At 38.7% G+C, this 25,845-nt stretch overlaps 1 protein-coding gene across 4 annotated transcripts in view; it reads right to left on the minus strand.

The window, feature by feature from the left end:
* The window catches only part of LOC133818950 (ATP-dependent DNA helicase 2 subunit KU70), a 34,520-nt gene extending 18,534 nt beyond the window's left edge, over positions 1 to 15,986 (minus strand). For 2 of the 4 annotated variants that reach the window (XM_062252077.1, XM_062252075.1), the window contains exons 1-12: positions 15,801 to 15,985; positions 15,622 to 15,699; positions 14,486 to 14,602; positions 13,402 to 13,516; positions 11,881 to 11,986; positions 11,621 to 11,738; positions 11,429 to 11,512; positions 11,279 to 11,337; positions 6,066 to 6,199; positions 5,914 to 5,957; positions 5,108 to 5,184; positions 4,435 to 4,582 (exon numbers count right to left, since the gene is read on the minus strand). In XM_062252077.1, the coding sequence (XP_062108061.1) occupies positions 4,435 to 4,582; positions 5,108 to 5,184; positions 5,914 to 5,957; positions 6,066 to 6,199; positions 11,279 to 11,337; positions 11,429 to 11,512; positions 11,621 to 11,738; positions 11,881 to 11,986; positions 13,402 to 13,516; positions 14,486 to 14,602; positions 15,622 to 15,699; positions 15,801 to 15,872 (1,152 nt within the window). In that variant the 5' untranslated portion in view covers positions 15,873 to 15,985. Of the gene's footprint in view, positions 1 to 4,434; positions 4,583 to 5,107; positions 5,185 to 5,913; positions 5,958 to 6,065; positions 6,200 to 11,278; positions 11,338 to 11,428; positions 11,513 to 11,620; positions 11,739 to 11,880; positions 11,987 to 13,401; positions 13,517 to 14,485; positions 14,603 to 15,621; positions 15,700 to 15,800 lie in introns of all 4 variants that reach the window. The other 2 variants (XM_062252074.1, XM_062252076.1) reach the window with 2 other exon arrangements.
* Between the last annotated feature and the right edge of the window lie 9,859 nt (positions 15,987 to 25,845).

Genomic DNA, 25,845 nt, shown 5'->3' on the forward strand with positions numbered 1-25,845 from the left:
AAACTGTCGCCACTGTGACCGCTGAAAAAGGATGTTTCAAAGGAATAAAATGGCCATATTTGCTTAGTCTGTCCACCACGACCAAAATACTGTCAAACCCATTAGAAACCGGTAGTCCCTCAATGAAATCCATGGAAATGTCTTCCCAAATCTGGTCTGGAATGGGTAATGGCTGCAATAAACCAGCGGGTGATTGTGCTAGATACTTATGTTGCTGGCAAACCGTGCACTCAGCCACAAAACGCTGAACATCCTTGCGCATTCCACGCCAATATAGGTCGGCTGCTACCCGCTGAAATGTCTTGAACACCCCCGAATGACCCCCCACCTTACTACTATGGTACTCTTGTAACAAAATAGGAATAAAGGGTGACGAAGATGGAATAACCAGCCTACCCCGAAACTTCAAACACCCTTGAACTAGTGAATACCCACCTCCATGTTGTCCCAAAGACAGCTCTTTCATGATCTTGGCCAAAAATGGGTCCGCCGCCACGTGGGCTTGAAGGTCTGGAATTGAAACGACGTTAGGGACCGAAATAGCTGCGAGGTACTCTTCGCAATGGATTCTGGACAGAGCATCCGCTGCCTTGTTCTCCAATCCCGGCTTGTAAATAATATCAAAATCATAACCCAACAATTTTGTAAGCCACTTTTGATGCTCCAATGCGACCAGCCGTTGTTCCAAGAGGTATTTTAAACTTTGTTGATCCGTTCGCACCAAAAACTTATGTCCCAACAAATAGGGGCGCCATTTTTGAACCGCTAAAACAATTGCCATAAGCTCCCTCTCATACACCGATTTCATGCGCGCCCTAGGAGCCAAAACCTTGCTGAAAAATGCAATGGGCCGGCTGGTTTGCATGAGGACAGCCCCCAATCCCATCCCGGAAGCATCCGCTTCAACCACAAAAGGTGCTGAAAAATTGGGTAGCGCTAACACGGGGACGGAGCACATAGAGTGCTTAAGTTGCTCAAAAGCGGACTGTGCTTCCATAGACCATTTAAACGCATCCTTGCGGAGTTGATCGGTAAGTGGCTTTGCTATGCTTCCATACCCACGAACAAACTTTCGGTAGTAGCCCGTTAGCCCCAAAAAACCCCGTAGGCCCTTTATAGTTTTCGGCACTGGCCAAGTTCGCATCGCCTCTAATTTGCTAGGATCGGCCGACACACCTTGGGCTGAAATGATATGCCCTAGGTACTCCACCTCCGCTTGGCCAAAAGAACACTTTTTGTGATTCGCATAGAGCTGGTGTTGCTGTAGACGCTCTAAAACCAGCGCTAAATGATGGGTATGTTCTTCCAAAGAGGCACTGTAAATAAGAATATCATCAAAAAAAACCAGCACAAATTTTCTCAAAAAATCCCGAAAAACTTCATTCATTAGAGCTTGAAACGTCGCTGGGGCGTTAGTAAGGCCAAAAGGCATGACAAGAAATTCGTAGTGCCCCTCATGTGTTCTAAAAGCTGTTTTTGCCACGTCCTCCGCCTTGACACGGATTTGATGATACCCCGATTTCAAATCCAACTTCGAAAAGATGCTAGCACCATGAAGCTCATCCAACAGCTCATCAATTACTGGAATGGGAAATTTATCAGCCACCGTTTCGCGGTTTAAGGCGCGGTAGTCCACACAAAAACGCCAGCTGCCATCCTTCTTCTTAACCAAGAGTACCGGGCTAGAAAAGGGGCTGGTGCTAGGCCTAATGATCCCTGCCCGCAACATTTCAGACACTAGACGCTCAATCTCGGCCTTCTGCACTTGAGCGTACCGGTATGGACGCACAGAAATGGGTCCCGACCCCGTTCGGAGTGTGATTTGATGTTCTCGGCTGCGTGTAGGCGGTAATCCTTCGGGCATCACAAAAACTGGCTGGAACTTGCTAATAACGTCAGTAATTTCGGCTGGAATTCCTTGCTGTCCCTGTGTATTCTCCGCTGCCAAGTTACCAAAATGAACCCAAAACCCCTGCGCCTCTCGTTCTACGGACAAGATCATCGCCTTGAGCGATATGGGAGACTTGCACAGACTTGGGTCGCCCTGTAAAGTGATCCAAACTCCCGCCATTTCAAACTTCATCACCATAGTGCGCCAGTTAACTTGCATATTACCAAGAGTTTCCAGCCATTTTATTCCCAAGATGACATCTGCACCGCCCAATTCTAGTGGCAAAAAATCTGTCACAACCCGCAAAGCTCCTAAATCCAGCTCCACTTGAGCACAAATTCCTTCCGTTCGAACTTTGCCGCCCGTCCCCAGCAGTACCCCGTAACAAGTGGTTGCTGTAATCGGAATGCCGGAAGCTTGAACAACATCCATGGAGATAAAATTATGCGTGGCCCCACTGTCTATTAACACAGTCACTGACTGGTTTCCAATTCGACCCGCGAGCTTCATTGTGTGGGCAGAGGTGATACCCACTAAAGAATTCAGCGACAATGTTGCAAGTGTTTCCTCTGTAGCGGCCGTTTCTCCAGACTCCGGCGACGGGGGTGGCGACTCATCGGCTTCTTGAGGATCGTCGTCATCCAGAACCAATAAAACTTGAATAGCTTTCTGCTCACACTCATGCCCCTTGAAGAACTTCTTATCGCAGCGAAAACAAACACCCCGTGCCTTGCGATCTTGATACTCTGCCTCTGTAAGTCGACGAAATGAAGGGGGTTTTGATGAAGAAGACCCATTCGGCCGATTGCTGCTGGACTGGGGAGAGAACCCCGACGGTGCGACGTGCAATGGTGGAGGAGTCGTGCGATGCGTGAAGCTGCTTCCTGGGCTGCGTTGGGTCGAGCTAGGGCTCATGAAACCCTTAGAGAAGATGGGCTTCAGAGTTGGGCCTGAGTGGAGTAGCTGGTGCCCCTCTTCCACGCGTTGGGCCGTGTCCATTAACGGGCCCAGTCCGATTGGCTGGAGAATGTGTAGAGCCGCCTTGATATCGTCCTTCAAGCCACGAACGAAGCTTGCCTCCAACAAGTGCTCCGGCACGTCTGCGATTCGCGAAGCTAAGCTCTCCCACCGGACCCGATAATCCCTCACCGTGGTGGTCTGATTGATCGTGAGCAACTCCTCAGATAGCGAACCCACGGGAGAAGCTCGAAAACGAAGAAGAATCAGCTTCTTCAATGTTGCCCAGGAAGTGATTGGGCGCCGCTGGTTTTCCCATTGAAACCAGGTAAGTGCGTCCCCATCGAGCCCGACAATGGCGGTTTCCAGCATCGCCGTTTCCGTCAAGCGGGAGAGGAGGAAATAACGTTCCGCCCTATGAATCCACCCATCGGGATTTTCACCAGAAAAAAGGGGAAGCTCCAGTCGAGGGGGACGGAAATCGTGACCATAGTTTTGAGCTGAGTATTCTGGATCGAAGGGAGCTGCGGTCGGTGGCGCGGGGTAAGTTGGAGGTGGTGGCTGAGGTGGGGAAACCGTCGAGAATCCGGGTGCTGGGCGCGGTGAACTGTCCCCGTCGACGGCTCGGCGTTGACGATCAGCACTCACGGCCGCGCCCTCAGTAGCAACTCTTCCCGAAGCTTGGAGCAATTGAGCTAAATGAGTAATAACGAAATCCATCTTCTTCTCGATGTCGGGTAGCCGCTGAACTTCCGATTTCAAGGACTCAATCTCCCTCGGCAGCTGATTGAAGTCCGATCGAACCTCCTGCAAACTCCGATTGAAATCTGATTGTATCGCTTCTAATTTCTCATCAAACATTTCTACTTGCAACTGCGGTTTCGGGCCCATGAGGATCGATGCTCTGATACCACTTTGTTATGAATTCCCTGCTAAATAAAACAATCCAGAACCAATACTAACAAACAGAGAACAACACAGAGCAGAAATGGGAAATGTGCATTAATGGGGACCTGGGTTGTTCGAGAGCCCAGCCTCTCCAATTACAATGTACACTTCTTGTCTACATAAACCAGAAAACAATTTGATACTTATACTAATCCCTACTGCCTTACTGTGTACTCACTCACATTTAATTCCAGCTAACATAACTAACTCTGTAACACCCATAACAGCCCCAATTCTGTACTGCTTCCCCACACTAAGTCCCCTTAGACCCCTTAGATAGTCTAGAGTAAACATACATCAAAGGAGGCCTATCAGTATTCCATTGTTTAAAAAAGACTACAAATGCTATCATCCACCAACTTGAAAATTCCATCTCTTCATTCATGCAACCTTTGTTGAACATGCAAGCTATTTCTAACATCCTTATCCTCAAGGTGAGGCATCACTTTAATTTGTGCTTTAATTCCTTTATTATGCTTCATGTTCCATACAAAAGTAAATGCCAATGAGATGAGAGAGGTATTGCAGAAAGCCATTTAACATAGACTACAGTTAAATAATAAATACACAATAGAAAAGAAAATAACATTTGGAATTCTACAAAAAAGAACAGAGGAAAAAAAACGAAAGAAAGAAACCTCTTCACTCGGGAAAAGAAATGTTGATGGCCTTAAGTTGTGGTAATCCTTCAAGCAACTTAATGACTTGAATCCAAGCAAACGAAGATTTCTAATCGATGTCCTTTTTATCTCTGATAGCTCTTCCACAGAAAGCTTGATACTTTCACTAAAAAGAAGAATAGATCTAGTAAATAAAAATTCCCTCAAAAACATTACCATGAAATCCTTGAAATTTATATGGAGAGTGGACCAAGTCATACAACCAACAAGATAAATAATCAAAAATTGTTTTAAAAATCATCAACTAAACACCAATTGTAATTTGAAAACAACAAAAAATGATTTCTACTCTCAATTCTTAGAGCACAACTTGTGCAACCAAAAAAAAAAAGGCAAACAGGCCTTAGATTTGAGTTTAAATATTTTATCTATTCAACTACTATTTGCTAAGAATAAATCTCAAATAAATCTTAGATAATTAGATGTTTTATTTTAAATCAAGTCAGTATGCTATCTTTTTATGTTCCAGTTTAATGCTTAGAAGTTTAGCATCAATAAATTCAGGTTGTAATCTGCCTTTGATGATCAATTGATTGAATCGTATTACATGCCAATGGAACTCAATCAATTAAAGAAGTGTACAGGAGAACAAAAATAAAGATCTTTAAAAGAAGCACTATAGCATGCTTACTTTTTGTAAGGATAAAAGAGTTTAGTAGAGTTCTGAAGCAATGCCCCAGTGTCCGCACAGATGAAAGATCTTTCAGTCTGCACAGAATCAACTCAGACAACTCAAGCGCCGCCCAGAGCTTATAACATGATTATTCAATTGAAAATTATAACACTATTATGGTAATACAGATTTTAATCAATCCAGTTCCACCAAGGCCTGAGCAGGGAAACCCTTTCTAGAGTGAATATCCAGAAACAAGCAATAAAGGTTTTCTTGGCGAAAAAAGAAGCAACATAGGATTTTGAAGCACACCAAACTATAAATATTTTGCATAATGTATGTTCTTTGGCAAGATAAAGCAAAGAGAAAATGTAGAAGGTTTTTTCATTAAGAACAATATATGTTTATATAAATGATATAGCATAATAAAATCCCTTTCTTTTTTATGGGAAAAGAATTAAAATCTACAATGTAACAAGAGCACAAAATGAGGATGATATGTGTGCTAAATAACAAACTAATCACACAAAGCTACAGTAAAGCACCCAAGTCAAAAGAAGACAGAAATATACAAAATATTTAATCTTATCGTAACAATAAAAAATAAAAATTGAAAGGAGAGAGACGGTACTTCAAAATAAATAATAAAGATGTCTGCTTTAAGGACAATATCTCAACATAGATGGTTTAATCTTTCACATAACATAGGATAGTTTAAACTTTCATATGCAAAGATAAATTGTTGGGAATGCTAAAAACAAATGCAGAGTAGTAAACGTATAACAAAATTTGATCAAGTAAATAAAATGTAGTATTCCTGTCACCTTCAAAGGATGGTTGGTGACAGAATCCAACCATGTAATTGCCCCTGTATATTAGAAGTAATGACCAGTAGTTATTCAATGTATATAGAACATGCCAAAGCTAGTTCTTCATTTATAACTAATTTAATCAAAATATATTGATACGTGCATACCAGGAGTAGTGGGACGAATCAAAGCATATGTGTTTAGTTCAATGGACAAACCGTTGGCAATCGCAAAATTAATTTTTCTAACTATGCGCTTTTTAAATAAACGCTTTCTAAGCTGATCTTTCATATCCTCCAATCTGAAATTAAAACAAAAGGATTTAACATAAGAAAATAAACATGGAAACCAGGAAAAATAATAATAAACCACATAGCACCAAGATTGACTGTTTTCTCCTCATAAAAGTTAGGATTCCACATCAACTAAGCATGAGCTATTGCAGAGTGAATCCTACACACGTTATTGCAGAAATAGTATTAGAGTCAGCACCATCTAGCAAGACCAACATCACAAACGGAGCACCCTGAGTGAAGTCACATTTAGGGTCACGGACAGCATGGAAGTAGTGGAATAGCAAGTAGTGGAAGTATACAAATATCCTACTCCCATTGGAATAGCAAGTAGCGGAAGTATACAAATAAAATATACTCAAACCATGATGGAAAAAGTTGAGAAAAATTCTACATATTAAGTGATTTTAACTCAAATCTAAAATAATGTTATTTAGAATACCAGTCCCACTTGAATTGCAGATTAACACTAGACTCGTTACCAAGTTAACTTCGTTCCATACCAATGTGTATTCATTAGACATCCCACATGGACCAAATAGAGAGAAGTCGGCAAACAAAGCACTAAGACTATAATTGGAATAAAAAAAATGGTGTATTAACCCTATCTATCTTCGCAGCCACTTTTAAAAGGAGCTACAGAACCACCAAAATAAAGAAAACTGAAGAAAATAGTATGAGAGAAATTATTTTTTTTTCTTTATTCTCCATCTTTTACAACATAGAACTAGGCTATATATACAGCAAACAACCAAGACCCCTCATATTCAAAAATAAATACAATAAATAGGAATTCCTATAGACTAGGAAGCTGAAACAACAATTAGAAACATAAATCCCTTGCTGTCAACATCTGACAACCAATAACTAGCTTGATTTCCTACACTCCTCCTCAAGCTAGATGATATGCTAAACATTCATAGTTTGGAGCTGAGTTCACTGAAATTAGGGCGATGGAGAGCTTTGGTTAAGATGCCAGCTGCCTGTTGTCTTGAGGAAACATGCTTCAAAGTGATGATCTTGCCTTCAATCTTCTCATTGATGAAATGACGATCAATTTCGACATGTCTGGTTCTATCATGATAGACTGGATTCTTTGCAATTGTTATAGCTGATTGATTATCACAGAAAACATTTATAGGGCCTTCAAGGCGGATTCTGAGTTCATCAAGTAAGCGTTTCAGCCACATTCCTTCACAAATTCCATGTGCTAAGGCACGAAATTCTGCTTCGGCACTGCTGTGAGCTACTACCTGCTGCTTCTTGCTACGCTAAGATACGAGATTTCCCTAAATATAGGAGCAGTATCCAGAAGTGGATCTTCGTTCAGTGAAAGAACCTGCCCAATCTGCATCTGTAGATTTTAAGACCCCTGTGAAAAGCTTTTCTGAACATTAGCCATTTTCCTGGTGATCCTTTGAGGTACCTAAGAATCCTATAGACAGCATCCATGTGTTCCTCTGTGGGATTGTTGAGAAATTGGCTAACAACACTTACAACAAAGCTTATATCAGGCTGAGTGTGAGTTAGGTAGATTAATTTTCCCGCTAGACGTTGATACCTTCCTCGAACAACTTTTATTTTGTTTGTCTGTGCTCCAAGTTTGGTATTAGGATCTATCCAATCTTTCATGTTTCCTGTAAGAGGTCAAGGACATAATTTCGTTGAGTGACTGAGATGCCTAGGTTGGATCTTGCTACTTCCATCCCTAGGAAGTATCTTAATTGTCCTAGATCCTTTATCTCAAATTCACTGGAGAGAAGCTGCTTGAGATGAGTAATTTCCTCCATAAAATTTCGTGTAACCACAATATCATCGACATAAACTATTAACACCATTAGTTTTCCTCCTATTGAATGTTTTACAAATAGAGTGTGATCTGACTGGCACTGAGTGCAGTCATCTCCCTTTATAACTTTCGTAAACCTGTCAAACCAAGCTCGAGGGGATTGCTTGAGGCCATAAAGGGATTTCTTGAGTTTGCACACATTTCCCCTAGTGAATCTGCCCTCAAATCCTGGAGGGATATCCATGTATACTTCTTCCACTAGATCTCCGTTAAGAAATGCATTCTTTACATCAAGTTAGAATAAAGGCCATTCTTTGTTTACTGCAATCGACAAGAGAACTCGAATGGTGTTCAACTTAGCAACAGGAGCAAACATCTCTTGGTAATCAATGTCATAGGATTGAGTGAACCCCTTGGCCACTAAGCGGGCCTTGAATCTTTCAATGCTTCCATTCGCCTTATGCTTGACTGAGAAGATCCATTTGCAACCAACTGTGCGTTTTCCAAGAGGTAGATTTGTGAGGATCCATGTTTTATTCTTTTCAAGTGCTCTAAGTTATTCCATTGTGGCAGCCTTCCAATCAGGAATTTGTAGGGCTTCCTGGACCGATGTGGGAACCTGAACTTGGTCCAAGGAGGTGATAAAGGCTATATATGTAGGAGATAGGCTTGAGTAACTCAGATAATTGTGAATGGGATGTTAAGTGCAAGAGCGTACCCCCTTTCTGTGAGCAATGGGGATGTTCAGAGCATCTGACACATTTTCTTCCATAATAGGTTCAAGTCTAGCATCTTCTTGTGTGTTTTTCAAGGATGAATGGTATTGAATCATATTCTTGACCTTGCAGAGTTTGTGTAGTGGCTTGTTTTGATGCTTGCTAGTTGTTTCTTTCTCCTTGAGTAAACTTGGATCTCTTTACTTGGGATGGGGACAGGACTTGGAGAGATTGGATGAGGAATTCTTGGCTCATTTGATTTGGCTGAATGATGAGGTTGGACCTCTTTTCTTGGAATATGGATAGGACTTGAAGAGATTGGACGAGAATTTCTTGGCTCATGTGATTCAACTGAATAGTTTGGAGTATGGGCAACGAAAGGAGTTGGAGATGCTCTTGGAAGAATTGTGTTGTGAGGAGAAGTATTCAGGGGAGAATCAACTGTATTGTCAATTAGAGAAACAAAGTCCCAATTTTGCAATTCCTGCCTATGGTTCTCCTCCGGAATTGTAGAATTGGTGTAATAAGGCTGGTCTTCAAATAAAGTGACAACCATGGAGTGGGAACAACTTTTTGGAAATTGGACAGTAGCATTTGTAGCTTTTTTATTGGATGAGTATCCAAGAAGGATACATTTGGTGGCGTGGGCATCAAGTTTGCTTCGTTGTAAGGAGTGAACATGGACAAATGCAACACAGCCAAAGACACGAAGAGGAATTTGAGACGCAAGATGTGAGTGAGGATATGATTCAAGAAGGATTTGCAGCAAAGTTTTGAACTTTAGGACTCGTGATGGAATTCTATTATGAGATAGGTGGCTGTGAGGACAGCTTCACCCCAGAATCTTTTTGGAACATGAGATGAAAAAAGTAAGGATCGAGCTACCTCAAGTAAATAGTGATTTTTGCATTCAGCCACACCATTTTGTTGTGGTGTGTTGACGCAGGAACTTTGATGAACAATCCCATGCGATTGCAAATATGGTCCAAGGACAGAATTGAAGAAGTCACGAGCATTGTCGGATTTTTAATACCTGAATGTTTGTTTGAAATTGGGTTTGAATCATTTTGTGGAAGTTTTGAAAAATCTTATTTGTTTTTTAGGAATGTCCAACTTAAGCGGCTATGATCGTCAACTAGTAACAAAAATCAACGTGTCCCACTGATATTCTGAATTTTGGATGGTCCCCAAATATCCCCGTGAATGAGTGAGAAGGGATGAGAAGGTTGATGAGGTCTTGGGGCGAAAGAGTGACGAGAGTGCTTGGAAAATTGACAAATATCACCAGAGAGACTAAGGGTTTATATTGACAAATAGGGATGGGAATAAGTGTTTGAGGTACACGAAATTTGGATGACCTAGACGGTAATGACATAATGTGATTGTACTGATTTTATTGGACTGGTTTACTGATGTAAGAGATTGACACTAAGAAGGACAACAATGATTTCCATGGTTAGACTCTAGAGTTTTGATTTTTAGCTGATACAAGCCCTTACTGAACTCAGCCTAGCCAATCATCATCCCCGATTCCACTTCTTGAAAAACACAAAAATTAGCAATAAACTTTGCTTCACAATTAAGATCTCTATTCAGTTTGCTCACTGAGATTAAATTATAATCAAGTTTGGGAACGTAAAGAACAGAATTTAAAACAAGACTTGGTGTGATTGTTATGGTCCCAATTCCGTCTATTCTCGAACACGAGCCATCTGCTATGCGAATAGCGCTATCATTGGAGCATCTGCTAAAAAATGAAAATAGTGATCTACCACCTGTCATGTGGTCTGAAGCACCGGAATCCACAATCCAATGGGTATGAGGAGTTTGAATAATCTGGAGTGTATGAGTGTTGCTTTGTTGTGCAACTAAAGAGAAATATTGTGAAGAGTTTTGTGCTGCCATAGAGAAATACCAGCAGAGATGAGGCAAAGGAGCATGGATGAGTGGTCCGCCGGAAATGAGGAAGATGCCGAGGAGGAAGACGCCTGAAAAAGAGGTTGTCGGAGGCAGTCACGCTCCTACACGCGCCAGCGCTTGGCGTAGCTAGCAGAGGATGACGAAGGTGCGTGGGGCTCACACGCAACTTTGCTATGAGCCAGAGTTCAGGGGTCCACTAATCGGAAGCTGGGCAATCTCCCTGGGTCGGTGGTGAGAATAGAATATCACTCGAAAATGGTTTTTTAGGATTGAACCTCAAGAATACCAAACCCTAAATTTTTAAGAGAGGACTGAAGAAAAATTGAAAAATAAATCCCAATTTTGAGCTTCTATTTCTCTGATACCATGAAGAAAATGGTATGAGAGAAATTCTTTTTATTTTTGTATTCTCTATCTTTTACAACTTAGAACTAGGCAATTATACAGCAAACAACTAAGACCCTTCATATTCAAAAATAAATACAATAAATAGGAATTCCTATAATAGACTAGGAAGCTGAAACAACAATTGGGAACATAAATTCCTTACTGTCAACATCTAACAACCAATAACTAGCTTGATTTCCTACAAAAACAATTAATTATATATAATCCACCACATGAAAATGAATCAAACACACATCTGGAAACTTAAGGCATACCTTTCTCCTGCCGAAGGCATAAATTGAGCTAGCTCATCACCTTCCAGTCCAATTAAGTCCTGAGACATATAGAGTAAAAATGTCAAGTATCTTTATCTAACCACCTATAAGAGAACCAAGATAAATATGATAGTTAAAGTATAACCATACAGCATAGAACAAAGAAATGTTGAATTCCTCCTCAGGCCGTCCCAGGGGTAGAACTTCAATTGAGATGCCAAGATCTTGCGCATCCTTTAAGAATTAAATGTTAAAAAATAATAATAATAAATAAAATAGACACCATATGAAAAACAAATTTGTATGTACAAAATCTATCAAGTAATTTCTTGCAAAACATACTTTAGCCCGCTGCAATGTCGTATTGACCATATCTATCTTCACAGCCCCCTTTAAACCTCCAAAAGGATCATCTTCATTGGTGAACAAAAGTATCCGCTTATCAGCTGTCTTCGCAGACCTGATAAAGTATTGGTAGTATTTATGGTTGTAAGCCATGATTATGAAGTATAAGCAAGATTCTTTTGTTCCAATTTTCCTCTCAATATTAGAAGGTTATAGAACTATAAGGGGGAGGGGGAAAATAAAAAGCACAGTCTAACCCTTTGCGCAACAATGCCTGCGCTACCCATATTGCATTGTAAAGAGAATTGTCTCGAGACCCAGAGACAATACCATACCGACTCCCAATGTCTTTCATAAATGACTCTGCACGAAAAATTATTTCAATAACAAGCAAGATTTAATTCAAACGGCCTGATGAAAATCTTGTTGAAAACGAAAAATTATAATGATGATGTAAATGGCATCGATCCCCACACCTTAGAAGTTATTACCATACCACAAAAATTGAAATATAAAACTACATACATAAACATAATCTTGATTGGTTTACAGTAGATACGCAACCTCTTTGTGATAAAAGAGATCCTTCTTCATGAATTATGAAAATTGTTTCATATGTATCATATTAAAATAAATTAATAGGTTCTTGAATTGATCTTCATGTATTGGATAGCTATGTATAAGCTAACAACTACCTGTAGAAGCACTCTAGCATAAACAAGTATCAAATGAGTTTTCATACCAAAAGTCAATTTTGATAACAACAGTCTATAAAAGTTAAAAACTTAGGAATCTCAATAAAGAGTCTTTTCTTCCATTCTTAATATACAATGATGAAATATTACTCTCTTATATCCTTTGACCATTTTTTTCCAACCAAATCTTTCTGCATCATTTATATCCTTTACTCGTTTCAACAATTGCATATTTTGTTGCCTTGTACTTCTTACCCACTTCTCAGCAACACAGTTTTCAACACCATTACGTACTTAAGTCTTAGTAACATGAACTAAATTACCCACAAGCTCCCATTATGTTTTCACAAGTGTTGACCCACAGTTGACTATATATCTCCATTTCTGTATATATTTTCTAAAGTAATGTCATTCTCTCATCCGAATTCCAACACTCAAGTTCTCACAATAAGAAATAGTTTCCCAACGGTCCAATGAATCATCATCCAACCATAGTAGTCTTCTATGATTTTCCCTTAAACATCATAGAGATACATTGATTAGACAACACTCCACGCTCACTCTATTTCATCTTCAAAGATACGCACATCCATTTCAGGGAACTACTGATCCATGATACCCAAATTAATTACACATCCTTAAATTATACACCTTAATTTTATAATCCTAGTTGACTGCCCATTTTTCCATAATCTAAGTTTGATCATCAATGGTCTATCATCCTTTAACTTTATCATATACTCATTCAGTGCATGATTAGATTTGGAAAGGAACAGTTTCAACAAGAACAGTTCAAACAATAATAAATAAAAGAACGAAACAAAGAATCCAAGAGTAATAAATGCAAATCGACATTGTTATATACTCATTTAGCACTTGTTTCCGTTTCATCTTTAGAACAGATCAGAACTTATTGTTCTAAAACATCAAGGAAACAGAGATCGGGCCAATAAAACACAGAACTTATGAATATCCCTGCTCTTTTTATTTCAATCACAAAATAAGATTTCAACAGACATATTTATAAAGAAAAGATCCAATGGTTCCACAGGACATGCACCATACTATCCACTCCATGCTTACCCTCTATAAGATCAAACTCTTTTATTAGCCTTGCAGTTGGCCTGTCTAAATAATCTCGATCAGCAACATTAAAAACAAAGACACCATTTAAGTCCTGCAAATTCTTCTTTTCCCTCTGCAAGTGTATGGTTAAACTTATGAAATAAATATTTTAACCAGAAAATGGTAAAACAAAACCAAACAGATTTTTCCTGGAAGCTAATACTTGGGCTGCACAGGTGTACCCAAAAAAAAACATAATTCAAGCAAAGGAGAGGATGGGAACTAGAAAAACACCAGTGCCAAAAGTATGTTCACACACACCAACAAAAGAAATAAAGTGCTTCTTTTCCTCCAAATGACAGACATTACCATAAAACAAAAGCATGATGCCCTAACCACAAAAGCTCAACCACAAAAGAAAGGGAAACAATGCCTTTGAACCATATTTAAATTTCTAGCACGTCAACAACATCCAAATGATGACAAGATGAACTTCTCTGAAAACTTGCCTATCTTACAGCAGAAAAAGTCCTAATGCATTTTACAAAGTCAAGGCTTCTACTTTAGGTGTAAGTATACAAATCAATAGGAAAATTTCTAAAGGTCTTAATTTACATGTATGTACATATTGAAGTTTGATAGAGAACAAAATGTAGCTATCAAAATTCCTAATGAACATTAGAGCCAAATAACCCATACTCCAAGAGAAAGAAATAAGGCAAGTCAACAAATTTTCCCCCAACCCATGTACTGTTGCATGGACTTTATATTTCTACCTATCTACTTTATTCTTTATGATTTAAATTAATATAAATCTTCTGAATATGTATTTCCAACTTCTAGAACTAATAAAAAAGAAATGGAAAACAAAAACTTCAAAATTGCAATTGAACAGAAACAAACACATCATTAGGAAAACTTGTGGTGAACAAACTGATCGAAATCGAAAGAAACAAATCAATTCTAAATCACTTATGCAGGACCCAATAAACAAAACAATTTTCTACAGAAAACAATCAAACTTGATACTAGTCCAACATAAATCAGCTTCAGATGATGGTCCAAGAATTATATATTTTAAGCTTAAACAGAGTCATCTTACTGTATTAAAGAAGCATATAGCAACTTCATCATATGAACTATTGATGATTTGTGTTTTCAATGACTGTGAGATGCAACTGTGAGCAATATGGAAATGATTTTCATCCGTGTTATCCACCTGCCAATATGATAAATTATTTTTACAATACATGGAGAATTATTATGCTCGAGGCTAAAACAGTTAGATACGATTGAAAGTAAATCCAATATAGTAATTATTATTTACAACATATGAGAATAAAGGCACAAAGCACGACAGTGTATTCCTAGCAATTATCAAAAAAAAAAAGTAATCCATTATCCAATGAGAGATCTAAGTGAAACATCAAATGACATGCAGAAAGAATTTATTGATTTTGTTCCTTTTTGTAACATTTAGCCATTACCCGATGACAGACAAATTAAATCACCAATCATCAGAAGTTAACAAGTACACATTGATTTCTTTTTTTTTAATCATTTTTCTTTCTTGACATAAAGGTGAAATGAGCATGAGGGGCGTCAACAAAATAAAAATCACATTAAGCTAAGTACCATATATAATTTAATCAAGATAAGCTATTTATTGACCATCAATATGAAGATATTTAGTGTCATATTCAACTAACATAAACCACTACTTTTTTTATATATCCCCTTTACCCCTGCTTGCTGGGATTGAGTTCAATTGACATATACTAACTTGAAAACCAAGATGGCCATCAAATTTCCTAGTATAGTCTATAGAAGAGCTTGGTTCCTAGCTCCTAAAGCAATAATGAGATCCTCAAACTTATAAAAACACATTATTATTATCAGTAACATAATGCAAAGCAAAAGTAGTCAAAGCTTAACACTTGGTTAAAAACTTACTGAGCACGTTATAACTAGTACGAGTTCGACCATAGAAAAATTCTTAACTTTTATATTGTTAAAAAAAAAGGGTATGTTATAAATTCTATTTTTGACAAAATAAATAATTAAATAAACTTTTGGGTTACAGAAAAACATATCATATATGCATATATACAGCTAAACAATGCATTTGAAGAGAGAGAAAAAAAAACACCATCATAGAATCATAGAACTTATATGATAGAAGGACGAACATAGAGAAAATAACCCATTTAAAAAACATAAAATAAAATAATAACTCACGTCTGGAGAAGTAGTGTTGAACATTTTTGGGGAAGCATCAACCAGGTACACCACAAATTCTTTGGTTGCCTCTCTTTGCTGAGCCACGCCAAAGAAAAAAGGATCAAATTTTAATATCGTGAATATATATACACACACACAGAGAACACATTTGAAAAAATAAAATAAAATAAAAAGACCTTATAGAGATCATTGTCGAAGTCGTCTTCATCGTCTCTGAAAATATCATCAGGGTCCATATCCAAATCCATAACTGTGACTGTAAGCGAAGGTAGAGACCAGAAGAAATGTAACTGTAACTGTAAGTCGTCTTCACCGCTAATTGTACTTTCCTTCTCTTCTCCCTTTACCCGCCTTTGGTTTTTGGGTCTTTTAAATTGGGAAATTTCATTATTTATGTTTAATAATGCCTAATATTCTAAAAAAAAAAAAATCTCAAGGCTAATAATATTTTAAATTTAATGCTAAATATTCCTCTCATATCTAAAATACACCTCCTATTATATCAAAAAAATCACAAAACCTTCTCTTCCACTCTCCTCCCTCTCTCTCTCATTCTCACGAAATCATCCATAAAACCTACAGTTTTGTATAATTTTCTTGTCAAAATCATTATTAGCCATCTCCATTGTATCTGTGAAGTCGTTAATATCAAAGGCAACATCTATTTTGAGAATTTTTGGAGGAGAAAAACCATGGGTAATAAGATTTTACATTTTATGTGTTGGGTATTATTTGTTTACATTTTTTTGGCTATTTTGAACAGATCTGAGTCTATATTGGTGTATTTTTCGGGATTTTTTTAGAGATTCTGCGATCTGTGTTTTTCTGGGTTTTCTGCAACTTTTTTGCTCGATAACAGTTTGATATGAGCTCGATGGTATGTAGAAAAAGGTCTTGTAAGAGCTTGATGTAGCTCGATGTGAGCTCGATAGGTTTGGGTTTTAGTGCTTAATGGAAACTCGATAAGGGTTCGATTGGACCCTACAATATTTGAGCTCGATAGGTTTAGATTTTCTCGATATGTGCTCGATAGGAGCTCGATAGGGTTCGATGGAGGGTTTGGTTAGGTTTTATGTTCGGTTTTGAGAAATGGTAGCTCGATGCTAACTCGATAAGAGCTCGATGCTAACTCGATAAAGCTCGATAATGTTCTTTTTGTTGGGGTTTTATGCCCTAATTAAAACCCAAATTCTTTGTAATCTCATTTTATTATCAATAAAAGAATAGAAATCATTTTTTGACTTGGTCAATCACTTTGCTCATATGTTTTATTTTCATGATTATTTGTTTAATATAAACTTCTATTAAATCCCGAGCATATAGCTAATCTTATTTATAGTGACGTAATCACAGTGAAATATAAATATGATTATATGTTCAAAAATAAGTTAGTCCTAAGATTAGTCAGTGCACCGGATTTACACTGACTTGCCAATCTACGATATGATCTACTTACACATTACAGTGTTATGTTCTTTCCAGAACATTAGCAAAGTAGATAAGATCGGATGTATTTGTTACATCGGACAGGACCGATATTGACAGTTGATAAGATAAGTAAACATACCGTTATTATCTATTCTAGTCATATCATATAGTTTACCATAGGTCAATTCAATCTCAATTCTGAGTGGTTAGTATTCTAACTGATTGTATTATTTGAGTTCTTTGACTTGTTCGTTACCAGCTTACCCTACGGACTAGCCCATACTTACATCTTGGGAACTCGGTAGTATAATTGAGTGGGAGTGTTAATCATAGATATGAACATCTATAGCTTCTGATGAAGAAGTGAAACGATGGTTTCCTTTTAGTTTGGTTCAAGGTGTTAAATGATAGAGATCTCATTTCAGTAATTAAATTAGTTTACTGAAATATCATTTACAAGGAACTAAGTGTTTTAAGGATAAAATACAATGAGGGGTAAAACAGTATTTTAGTCCTATCTCATTGTAGACCGTCTATAGAGGATTGAGCGACAATTATGGTTGTAACAATGGATAATTAATAGCGTATCTATATTTGTTATAGAGCGTTCTATGAATTCAAGAGTACAATTCCAAGTCTATAGTGGAGTCACGGGGAATTAATAAGTTAGTAAATTTATTTTTTAGATTTATGATAACTTATTGGAGCTTGATTTCATAGGCCCATGGTCCCCATTGTACCTTGGATAAAATCATCTAGATAGTCTCAATTAATTGATTTAATCATCAATTCGAATTATCAAAGTTGACCAGGTCAATTTTGGATAGTTTCACAGAGTTGTGTAATTTTGAGAAGAAAAGATAAATTATGGCAGATTTATTAATTAAGATAAATTGGTATCTAAATTAATAAATAAGTTTAAATCAATGTTCAAATTATAAATAAATAATTTGATAAAGGATTTAAATAATTATTTAATTAATTAAATCAATAAAAAATAATACATGCCTTGATTTTAAGTCCAATGGGCTTATAATCAAATGGGAAATTTCACGGGCTTATAGCCCATGATAATTTCGACCTAGGGCTTCAAAATGGCTATTATTTTATTGATTTTTTCATTAAATTAAATGTCCTAATTGAGTCTATAAAATGAGTGCTTAGAGAGAAGATTTAAAAGACGACAGATAAGTCACAAGTCAGATTTTCTGATAGTTTTATATTCTCTCTAAACACAAGTCATTTTCTAAGCCACTTTGTTATTTTCTCTTCTTCTCTCTATATCTATCTCATGTGTTGAGAATTTCCCACACTAGTCTAGGTGGTTCTAAGGATACATTGGAAGATCGTGAAGAAAATAGAAGATCGGTTCAGTTTCTTGATAATGCTCTGCGACAGAGAGGATACAAGAGTTAGAGAAACTGAAGGAAGGACTCTTAATTCCGCTGCGTATACTGTAAGTATTATATTATTTGTTTATCTTTGAATTCAATTTTAGAAACATGTTTTAGGCTATATCGTATTAATTTGTTTAATATTAGATATACATGAAAATAAATAAAGATCATGTATAAGCTTTTTCTAACACTTTTTTAATGTATTTTTGAAAAAATGACAGTTTTCCTGACAATGTTAATGTTTTTTTTTCCAACATAGGCTCTATTGTCTACGTTTTTGTATCCTACAATGGTGTTTGGGAATTACAAGGGAATAAGTGGATTTTCAAGGACCCTTAATGCATGGTGATACCGATGGAGGATACTGTAACGTACTTGCAACTTCTTGACATATTGCACAAGGAACTTAAAGTTGATAAACAAATGTATGAGTTGAAATTGGAGGTTCCTTATACTTGTGGCGACCAACCGTTTACACCCGTTCATGTTGAAAGTGATCTTGGTGTCCATGCATTCTTAGGAGTAACATCTAAAGAAAGGTTGGCCTTGTGTGTCACTCCTGTTAAAAAGATTGTCATTGCAAAACCATATTCCACTCCCGGACCTGAGGGAGCAGCCAGTACTTTAGGATTTCCTATTGGTGACCTGAGGGACAACCAGTATGAGTACAACCCCTATGTGAATGACGATCCGGTAGCTGAACACAATGAGGACTTAGGAGACAATTCAGTGGATGATGATCTATTAGCTGAACATTTGCAAGTAGAAGAAGCACAAGAACAACCAATACGTCATATTGCACGGACGAACCCACCAAGTCAAGGACGTCGAACACCTGGCACCAGCTCTAGTCGTCCTGGTGGAACATAATATAACTATACAGGGAACATTTCAATATGTTCAACAGAAGATCACAGAAAATGGAGTGCTCCCATGTTTACAAAAGAAGATATCATAGCTTGTAGTCGTTCTGAATCACCCTCATTCGGTGTAGCGTTGGGGGAATTACATCTTGGAAAGACATTTGAGAACAAGATGGAATTGAAAACCAAAGCGACTCTCTTTGCAATGAAGAATAATTTTGAGTTTATGGTTAAGAAGTCTGGTACTGATGTGTTGTATATCACCTGCAAGGATCCTGATTGTGGTTGGAGAATAAGAGGGAAAAAAGTAGCGCGATCAGAGATGTTTGAGATCACTGCTTATAATAGTGTACATACTTGCTCACTAGAATTGCGACAAAAAGACCACCGTCAAGCAGCACCTTCTGTCATTGGGCACCTTATCAAGAACAAATATGCTACTGATGGCACTAGCTATCCACTAAACAGCATAAAGGAGGATATGAAGAATAATTTTGGGATCGATATGAGTTATATAAAGGCTTGGAGATGCAGAGAGAAGGCACTCGGTTATGTCAGGGGGACACCTGAAGAATCGTACTCCAAGTTACCTTCTTACCTGTACATGCTGCAGCAAAAGAATCCAGGTACAATTACTGATTTTGTCACAGATGACGGTCGCTTTCTTTACTGTTTCTTCTCACTCAGAGTTTGTAGAAGGGGATTTACATCATGTCGTCCTGTTATAAGTGTGGACGGCACTTTCTTGAAGTCAAGGTACGGTGGCCACATGTTGTGTGTTGTCGTATTGGATGCGAATAACCACATTTATCCAATTGCATTCGCGATTGTTGATAGTGAGAATCATGCTTCTTGGAAGTATTTCATGATGAAATTGAAGGAAGCCATTGGAGTTGTTGATAATCTGTCTTTTGTATCAAACAGACATGCTAGCATTATTCATGCTCTTGAGTTGGTCTTCCCTGATGCCTACCACAGCGCATGCTACCATCACATAAGTATGAATGTAATCGCTAAGTTCAAGATCGATCACTGTCACAAGGAGATGTGGAATGCGACATATGCATTTCGGAAGTCAAAATTTCACAGGTTCTTCAACAATATAAAGCAAATGGATCCTGCCATAGCTCAATATCTCGAGGGTATTGGCTTCGATAAGTGGACTCGTGCGTACTTTCCTGGGAATCGATATAATGTAATGACAAGCAACTACGCTGAAAGTTTCAACAACAAAACCAGAGACGCAAGAACCTTCCCAGTCACTACTTTTGTGGAATTTATTCGTTTCACAATTCAGTCATGGTTTGCCGCGCGTCGTGAGGAGGTAGAGAAGTGCACATCCAAATTAGCAACAATATATGAGAAAGATGTCTCAAGCATTGCGGATGATGCAAGGTACTTGAAAGTCCATCCTCTTTGACAATTTGAATTTCATGTGGTAGACCCAGAAGGTGATGGTGAGGTGAATTTGATGACCAAATCATACTCTTGTGGTCAGTTTCAAATAATGGGTTACCCATGTGTTCATGGTGTGGCTGCGGCCATGTTGCGCAGTGTCAACATTTACTCACTGTATTCACCATATTACACTACTGAGATGTGGAGGGAGTCTTACAAAGAAACAATTTACCCAACTGGCAACGAGGATGATTGGGAAGTTCCCGAGAACATAGAGAAAATGCAAGTTGGGGTTCCCGTTGAAAAACAACCAGTTGGTCGACCGAAGAAGAATAAGGTGGGAGGAAGGAAGACAAACCGCACTCCATCGAATGGAGAAATCATTCGCAAAGTGCGCAAGTGTGGTGGTCTTGGCCACAACAGGGCTACATGCAAAGCTAGGCTTTAAACTCTTTTTTCCCATTTGAACTTGTTGTATTAATAAACTCTTTTTATTTGATTTTTCTTAAAAGTTATGTTAATGGTTCGATATGAAAATGATATTGCTTGATAACAGCCCATGAAAGTTATAAAAAAAATGATAACAGTTCGAAATTGTACATGTAAAGACCCTGTATACAAGATTATCATGAAGGTAACAAATTTTGATAATTCAATAACAGTTCGATATAGCTTGATATTAGCTCGATAACAACCCATGAAAGTTATAAAAAAATGTGAACAAGAAACTGTACATGTAAAGACCATGTATATATACAATCATCAAGGTAACAAATTTTGATACCACAAGTCTGTGGTCCAGCCCATGAAAGTTATAAAAAAATGTGAACAACAAATTGTACATGTAAAGACCCTGTATATATACAATCATCAAGGTAACAAATTTTGATACCACAAGTCTGTGGTCCACTTGTTCCTGAACACCTCCATATTTTCATCGCAGATAGTTTCCAATGGAAGACCGACCATTAGATGCTCAATATACTTGACAGCATACACACCACTATCCCCACTGTAAAAAAAAAAGTAAATATTAAGTGCACATTACTATAAATTTAGTTAGAAACAAAATTAGTATGAAGATGATGTTTGTTACCTTCTCTTTGACTGAGGGAGCTCGTGTTTCTGTTTGCGACGCCATGTGAACTGATGTGGCCTCTTTCCTGTTGATGGAATCTTCAACATCAAGCTATCAGTAAATAGTTTACTCTGCATTAACAGAGAAGGAAGCATAAAGCACCATGGACTCATAATATCCTCAAGTTTTGCGTCACTAATCACCGAGTTGTCCGAATCGTAAACAGTCAGAGTCCAACTAGAAATGGAAGCCTCAATGGCAAACCAATGTTGTTGTCCATAGTTCTGGCACCAATATACATCCTTAACTCCTCCCCAAGATGCCAGAAACTACTGCTCGATGCCGGTCAACATGGACATAATGTCAGCATCCCAAGAATACTTTGTTTTGTCGGCTGTTTTGTTGTACTGATCATATCGGGCAGGTATCACTTGTGAGAAATAACTGTTCATCACAACTGCATTCTGTCAATATATATTGGGAAAATACTTGCGACGCATATGAAGCATGTGTTCAGACGCATCAATATGTTGCAAAGAGAGTACGATAAAAAAATTAGCAAAGACCATCATAAATTGCTACTGTCGAGCTCCATCGAGCTCATATCGAACTACTATCGAGCTCACATCGAGCTAATCTCAAACAGTAAAGAACAACCCTATTTTAACATCCCTATCGAACTACTATCGAGCTCCATCGAGCCAATCTGAAACAGTAAAGAACAACCTTATTTTAACATCCATATCGAACCCCTATCGAACTCATATCGAGCTCACATCGAGCCAATCTGAAACAATAAAGAACAACCCTATTTTAACATCCCTATCGAACTTCTATCGAACTCATATTGAGCTCACATCGAGCCAATCTGAAACAGTAAAGAACAACCCTATTTTAACATCCCTATCGAACCCCTATCGAACTCATATCGAGCTCACATCAAGCCAATCTGAAACAATAAAGAACAACCCTATTTTAACATCCCTATCGAACTTCTATCGAACTCATATCGAGCTCACATCGAGCCAATCTGAAACAGTAAAGAATAACCCTATTTTAACATCCCTATCGAACTCCTATCGAGCTCCATCGAGCTCACATCGATCCTGTAAACTCCTATCGAACTCATATCGAGCTATCATCGAGCTCATATCGAGTCAGTAAAAATAAAACATGTAAAATTGAAAACAGTCCATAATTAGGTATAAATGGCTTACCCCATCATTGAGCCACGACTGGGGTGTCTTCAACGTCAGAAACCACGCTGGACCGTGACTCCCAGTCTTTACATCCCGTGGGGTCTTGTTGGGCATGTCTCCAAGTAGCCACTTGCACATTGTCCTATATTGTTTGGGATCTGGCTTCTTGAGAGGGTCCATCACATGTGTAGCCTCCTCTGCTGGTGAAGCTGCATCAGTGCGAGGTCTTTTCCTCGTGGGATCGGTATAGTCCTCAAACCAATCTTGCTTGCGTCTTTGGCGTCTAGCCCTCTAAAACTGAACCCCAGCAACATCCTCAGGGTTGACAATAACGACTCCCGGAGTCTCAGCATCAGGTGTCACAATGATGGTAGGAGGCATCGTTGGATCATCAACATAGTCTAGCGGAATATCCAATGACTCTGAGTCTGAATCTTCATTGAAGCCCCTCGGTTTCTCCTTAATAAATGTCAGGATCTGACTGACTACGTCCAAGATCACTGACTGGTTCTTCAGGAGGGTCTCCTATCGACCCTCGACTCTGTCCAATCGCTCAATCAAGTCGGCGAGCTCAGGGGCTGAGGCTGAGGCTGGTGTTGGGGTTGGTGTTGGGGCTGACGCTGAGGCTGGGGCTGATGTTGGGGTAAAGGCTGAGGCTGGGGCAATAAGAGGGGTGGGACCTGCAACCTCCTCCCCCGGGGCAGCATCAACAAATATCTTGGCTGCCTCGGTTGCCTGAGAAACTATCTCTGCGATTTTCTCAAAAGTTGCATCCTCCTCCTCATCAGTCTCCGAGGGATCCTGGCCAAGCCCAGGATAAAGTGGAAGATCTCCCTCAGTCAAAGACAAGTAATAGTCTTTTTCTGCTGGCCGAGGCTTCAACATCGGAAGAACAATTAACTGCAAACAACATAAAACATTTGGTTAACTCAAATAATGATAAAAGATAAGCATATAGATAAAAAAAAAACATAACTTACATTCTTCTTCAATAATATCGGTGCGATGACAGACTTGGTGAAATCCTTGTTCCTCCGATGCGACCAACTAAGCATCCTCGGGAACATGTTTCCCGAGCTCACAACAAGCTCCACCACAAGCTGTTGGATAGCCTCATATGCCCAGTACTGTAAGGCCGGGGCATAACCATACATACTGTACTTGGACTCTTGCTGCACCTTGGCATCCTTCTTGGCATCATAGTTGGCCTTTTTCTTCACCATGTCCTTCTTACAAGAATGCAATAGCCTCCTATAAGAGTACTTCCCCCATGGATAGCTGAAGAAGTACTCTACATTCTCAACAATTTTTAGAATATCTCGCCAAATGTGCAACTTGCCCTTAATGGCATTCAGAACCCCCTCAACAAACAGACATAGACCAAGCTTGTACACATCTTCCACAACCGTACAAGTCTTGAAAGCATGGTCCACCTGTGAGAGCTTTACTTTCTCAGCATCGTTGAAATACTCCTTTATCAACCGATCGCTGAGATTACGCCCTTCCAACTCTTCTGGTGACTGGAAGGCACTGAAATCCAACCCTGTCACCAGGGCAAACTCTCCCATGCCGAATCTACAAGACTTCGACCCCAAGAAAAAATGCACCTCATCTTCGTTGTTGCTGGCGATTTTCCTCAGCAACAATTGATGCGCCAAGACTCCGGAGAAATTAAACTCTGAAGCCAAAAAGAACTGCTTGAAAGGGGATTCCTTAGCCCTTTGAAGCAGCCCGAGCTCCAAAAACCTGGTCTTAATGTGATTTAAAGTACTACTACCCCGATATGTCACTCGACCAGGAAAGTGATCACTGAACGGAACAAGCAACTTAGGCATCTGCAACAACACATGAAAAAAAATTTGGTAAGAAAACAGAATGTTAAACATAATCAGGAAAAAATTCAAAATAATTTCATCAAAAAACTAAAATAAGCTGTCATCGAGCTATAATCAAGCTAAAACATACACTATCGAGCCAATGTGGAGCTTATCAAGCTAAGCAAAATATGTCTACATAAATAATCATCGAGCCTATTATCGAACCATTATCGAACCTGTCGAGCCCTATTTATTAATACCATATATCCATCGAGCCTACTGTCGAACCCTTATCGAACTTATCAAGCCCTTTTAACCTAATACCACAGATCCATCGAGCTCTTATCGATCCACCATCGAACCATTCAAACTACCCTATCGAGCCCACTATCGAACCATAATCGAGCCTATCGAGCTAGTTTTCATATATTACCCATGGATAACATCGAGCTTCTATCGAACCTATCGAGCCCTTTTAACCTAATACCACATATCCATCGAGCTATTATCGATCCACCATCGAACCATTCATACTACCCTATCGAGCCTACTATCGAGCCTATCGAGCTAGTTTCATAAATTACGATGGATAACATCGAGCTTCTATCGAACCTTCATTGAACTTATCGAGCTACTGGTTCAAACCCAGAAAAAACCATCGAGCAACCCAGACCAAAGAACTACCATACCCATTACACACCACCAGATTCAAAAGAATCAAAACAACAAAAATATCACGAGGGTTCAAGAATATACCTTAATGAGAAATGGGTTCGATTGATGGGTTTGACGACGTGGGTTTCGAGCTTCTTTGTCGCCGTTGGCTCGATGGGTTCGACAGCCAATGCCGGAGAAGATAAAATGGAGCCTGGGATCGACGGTTTCCTTCGTTTTTGGGGGTTTTTGGGTTTCCTTCGGATTTTGTTTGGGAAAAAATGAGAGAATTTCTGCGGTTTGGGTTTGGGAAAAAATGAGAGAGGTTTTGGGATTGAGAGACTTAGAGAATGAGAGAGTTTGTGTGGGAAAAAATTTGAGTGGAAA

Source organism: Humulus lupulus, chromosome 2 (genome assembly GCF_963169125.1).
Source record: "Humulus lupulus chromosome 2, drHumLupu1.1, whole genome shotgun sequence".
In the NCBI taxonomy this organism is placed as follows: domain Eukaryota; kingdom Viridiplantae; phylum Streptophyta; class Magnoliopsida; order Rosales; family Cannabaceae; genus Humulus; species Humulus lupulus.